This window comes from Orycteropus afer, unplaced genomic scaffold, assembly GCF_000298275.1.
Source record: "Orycteropus afer afer isolate SDZICR_OR568_19922 unplaced genomic scaffold, OryAfe1.0 scaffold00208, whole genome shotgun sequence".
NCBI lineage: Eukaryota > Metazoa > Chordata > Mammalia > Tubulidentata > Orycteropodidae > Orycteropus > Orycteropus afer.
Window position 1 is genome coordinate 1 of NW_006921795.1, and position 5,125 is coordinate 5,125.

Here is a 5,125-nt window from a genome sequence, read left to right on the forward strand (position 1 = left end):
CGGTCCAAGATTATCTTCTTTGTCTGTGTTAATTGGTTTCCCTTTTCTTTGTTGAAGAGGGTCTGTGCAGTCCTTCTGCCTAGTCCGCCATCTTGCGGGAATTCCCCCGGGTGGACTTTTTTTAATGGTATGTAAGTTATATATTTTTGGCATTTAAAAAGGTAATAATGGAATTCACAAAGATGAAGCAGCATTACATGTATTTTCTGTTTGGAGAAAACCTTAATTCTGTGGAAAAATAAGAGCAGAAATCAGTGTTAAATTTTATGAGACATTGTATGAATTATTATATATTTTTTTGCATTCCTAAATTCTCTTAAATACTTAAAGTTTCATAAATAGTTTAGTAAGTTTGATCTGAGATTCTGACTATAAAACTCAGATCAGGGTCTTTCTCATAAAGTACCCTTGAAGATCTTGGCATTCTTAAGTCAGGGTGCCACTTAACTTTATGAATAAAATGATGTCTCCCAGTGTTGTGGCTACAAAGAAATTTTCAGATCTCTATGACCATAGCGTAAATGTGGAAGTGTAGAGATATAATGTGATGATTATACAAGTACATTTGCATATTAATTTGTCCTGCAATCTTACAAATAGCTTTTTAGGTTGATATAATTTCACAACTCCTTCCTGATAATTTAGTAGTTTGCTTGTTAATATAACTGAGTTGAACAGGGGTTAGGGTGACTTAGAAAATTACTAAGTTCTATCTTCATTTTGCTTGCACTGTGCAAGTTGATGGTTGAAAGCATCTTTAAAATTAGCTGACTCTTAAGTTTTACCACATGTTCTTGAGGGTTTACTCAGAAGTGATGATCACTTTCTTGCAGACTGTTGGTGGTGGCACGGTGCCAGAGAGAGTCCCAGAGTTGGATGGTGGCGTACCCACAGAGCAAGACAAAAACCATTCTGACAGTAGCACCTTGTCAGACAGAAGGCTCAGTAACTCCAGCCTTTGTAGCATTGATGAAGAGCACCGAACAGTGTATGAAATGGTGCAGCGGATTCTCTTGTCAACACGAGGTTATGTCAATTTTGTCAATGAAGTATTTCGCCAGGTTAGTGTGTGTACGTGTAGTGTAAGTTTATGAAACTGAAGGGTTTTTTTTTTTTTTACTTATAAAATTCCAAGAAATACTATTGATGAGTTGGACTATATTAAAGAACTGAAAAATAACCCCTTTAATCCTAACTTGCTCATATGCAAGTTCAAATTGAAGCTGAAAAAGATTAAAACAAGTTCATGAGAGACAAAGTGCAGCCTTGAGTGTATCCCACCTGAATTTAGAGACCACCTCAAGAATAGATTTGACTCATTGAACACTAATGAGTGAAGACCAGGGTTATGGGATGACATTAAAGACATCATACGGGAAGAAAAAGATAGGAAAGAAAAAACAAAATGCATTTCAGAAGAGACATTGAAACTTTCTCTTGAAAATGTTCTTGTTGTTAGGTGCCATCAAGTCATTTCTGACTCATAGCGACCCCATGCCCAGCCAGCAGAATAACACTGGCTGGTCCTGCGCTAGCTCCATGATCATTGCTATATGTGAGCCCATCACCATAGCCACTGTGAAAATAGGGTAGCTAAAGCAAATGGAAGAAATGATAAAGTAAAAGAGCTCAACAGAAGATTTCAAAGGGTGGCTTGAAATGACCAAGTATTATAATGAAATATGCACGGCACATAACAACAACAACAACAATGCAAAGACCTTGAATTAGAAAACCAAAAGTAATGACCACACTCAGCATTTCTCAAGCTGAACGAATTGAAGAAAACATTCAAGTCTCAAGTCACAGCACTGAAAGATTCTCTGAAGAAAATATTGAACCACAGAGAAAGTATCAAAAGAAGATGGATGGAATAGAGAGTCACTGTCCCAGAAAGAATTGGTCATTGTATAAGTGTTTCAGGACATATCATATGATCAAGAACTGATGGTACTGTAAGTCATCATCATTTCTGAGTCAACTCTCAAAAACACGTAGTAAGGCTCCAGGAATTGACAGAATACCAATTGAGATGTTTTCAACAAATGGGTGCAGTGCTGAAAGTGTTCCCTCATTTATGCCAAGAAATTTGGAAGACAGCTATCTAGCCAACGGACTGGAAGAAATCCATATTCATGCCCATTTCAAAGAAAGGTGATCCAACAGAATTAGGAAATTATCAAACAATATAATTAATATCACATACAAGTAAAATGTTGCTGAAGATAATTTTAAAACTGTTGCATCAGTACATTGATAAGGAACTGACTGGAATTCAAATTGGATTCAGAAGAAGACGTGGAAAGATGGATATCATTGCTGATGTCATATGGAACTTGTCTGAAAGCAGAGAATACCAGCAAGATGTTTACTTGTGTTTTATTAACTATGCAAAGCTGTTCAACTGTGTGGATCATAATAAGTATGGGTAACATTGCAAAGAATGGGAATTCCCAAACACTTAATTGTGCTCATGTGGAACTTGTACATTGACCAAGAAGCTTTCATTTGAGCCGAACAAGGAAATGATGCATGGTTTAAAGTTACGAAAGGTGTGCATCAGGGTTGTATCCTTTCACCATCTTATTTGATCTCTACACTGATCAAACAGTCTGAGAACCTGGACTATATGAAGAAGAACATGGCATCAGGAGTGGAGGAAGACTTGTTAACAACCTGTGATATGCCATGACACAACTTGCTTGCTGACAGTGAAGAACACTTGAAGCGCACTTACTGATGAAGATCAAAGACTTTGGTGAAGATCAAAAACTACAGTCTTAAGTATGGGTTACATGTCAACATAAACAGAGAAAATATGAAAATTGTCAAGAATTTCATTTTACTTGGATCCACAATCAAGACCCATGGAAGCAACAGTGAGGAAATCAAATCTGCTTCAGAAGGTCTCTTTAAAGTGTTAAAATGCAAAGATTTTGCCTTGAAGAATAAGGTGTGCCTGACGCAAGCCACGGTATTTTCAGTACTCTTAAACACATGTGAAAGCTGAACTGTGTATAAGGAAGACCAGAGAATTGATGTGTTTGAATTATGGTGTTAGCGAAGAATGGTAAATATAACATGGGACACGAGAAGAATAAACAAATCTGTTTTGGAAGAAGTGCAGCTAGAATCATCTTTGAGAATGAGGGTGGTGAGACTTCATCTCTGGACCTTTGGACATTTTATCAAGAGGGACCAGTCCCTGGAGTAGGACATCATACTTACAGGGTCAGTGAAAAAGAAGACGACCCTCAAGGAGTTGGACTGACAAAGTGGCTGCAACAATGGGGTGTGATTTTCAGGATGGTGTAGGATTGGGCAGTGTTTTGTTCTGTTATACATAGGATTGTACATAGGGTTGCTCTGAATCAGAACTGACTTGATATCTAACAACACTACTTCCACTTGTCTGTTTGTTGTACTGTGGTAGCTTGCGTGTTGCTGTGATGCTGGAAGCTATGCCCTGGATACTGATACTGACAGGGTCACCCAGAGTGGACCAGTTTCAGTGGAGCCTCTGGACTAAGACAGACTAGGAAGAGGCAGTCACTTCTGAAAAAATAAGCCACCAGAAGTCTTATGAATACCAGTGCAACATTGTGTGATATAGTGCTGGAAGATGAGCTGGAATTGGGTTGGAAAGCACTAAAGGTATGACTGGGCAAGATCTGCCTCCTTAAAGTAAAGGTGACATTACAGACATGTATGGATTAAAGCTTTTAGGACCTTCATTTACTGATGTGGCATGAATCAAAATGAGAAACAGCTGCAAATATCCATTAATAGAATGTGGAATGTGTGAAATACGAATCTAGGAAAAATTAAAATGAAATGCATAAAGATCAATATCTTAGGCATTAGTAAGTTGAAGTGGACTTATTTTGGCCATGGCCATTTTGAATCAGACGATCATATGGTTTACCATGTCTGGAATGACAAATTGAAGGGGAATGGCATTGCATTCATTGACAAAAAGAACTATCCTGAAGTTCAATGCTGTCAGTGATAGGCTAATATCCACATACCTACGAGGGAGACCAGTTAATGCTACTATTATTCAAACTTACCCAATGACCACTAAAGCCAAAGATGAGAAAATTGAAGATTTTTTCACCAACTTCTGCAGTTTGAAATTGATCAAACATGCAATCAAGAGATACCGATTATTTCTGGTGATTAGAATGTGAAATTTGGAAACAAAGAAGAAGGATCAGTATGAAAATACATCTTTTATGATAGAAATAACAGCAGAGATCACATGCAGGATTTTGCAAGACCAAGGATTTATTCATTGCAAATACCTTTTTTTCAAACAACATGAATGGCAACTATACGCATAGACCTTGCCAGATGGAATCCATAGAAACCAAATCAACAGCATGTGTGGAAAGAGATGATGAAGAAGCTCAAAATCATCTGTTAGTAGAAGGTCAGGGGCCGACTGTAGATTAGACTGAATTGCTCATACACAAGCAAGTTGAAGCTGAAGAAAATTAAATCAAGTCCATGAAAGCCAAAATATGACCTTGAGTATATCCTACCTGGATTTAGAGGACATGTGAAGAATAGATTTGATGCACTGAACATCAGTAACTGAAGACCAGAGGAGTGGTGATATGATATCAAGGGCATCATACATGGAGAAAACAAAAATAATTAAAAAGACAGGAAAGGAAGAAAAGACCAAAGTGGATGTCAGAAGAGAATCTGAAAGTTGTTCTGGAACAGAGAGTAGCTAAAGCGAATGAAAGAAATGATGAAGTAAAAGATCTAAAGAGATGATTTCAAAGGACAGCTTGAGAAGACAGAGTCAGTTATTATAATGAAATGTGCAAAGACCTGGAGTTAGAAAGCCGAAAGGGAAGAACATGCTTGGCATTTCTCAAGCTGGAAGAACTGAAGAAAAAATTTAAGCCTCAGATTGCAATATTGAAAGATTATATGGGCAAAATATTGAATGATGCAGGAAGCATCAAAAGAAGATGGAAGAAATGCACAGAGTCACTGTACCAAAAAGAATTAGTCGATGTTCATCCATTTCAGGAGGTGGCATATGATCAAGAACTAATGGTATTGAAGGAAGAAGTCGATGTTGCACTGAAGGAATTGGTGAAAAACAAGG

General features: G+C 37.5%; 1 protein-coding gene across 1 annotated transcript in view; it reads left to right on the forward strand.

Annotated features, from left to right (window-relative positions):
- The first annotated feature begins 815 nt into the window (after nucleotides 1-815).
- The window catches only part of RALGAPA2 (Ral GTPase activating protein catalytic subunit alpha 2), a 479,248-nt gene continuing 474,938 nt past the window's right edge, over nucleotides 816-5,125 (forward strand). The window contains 1 exon segment of the mRNA XM_042781969.1: nucleotides 816-1,061. Coding sequence (XP_042637903.1) covers nucleotides 816-1,061 — 246 coding nt within the window.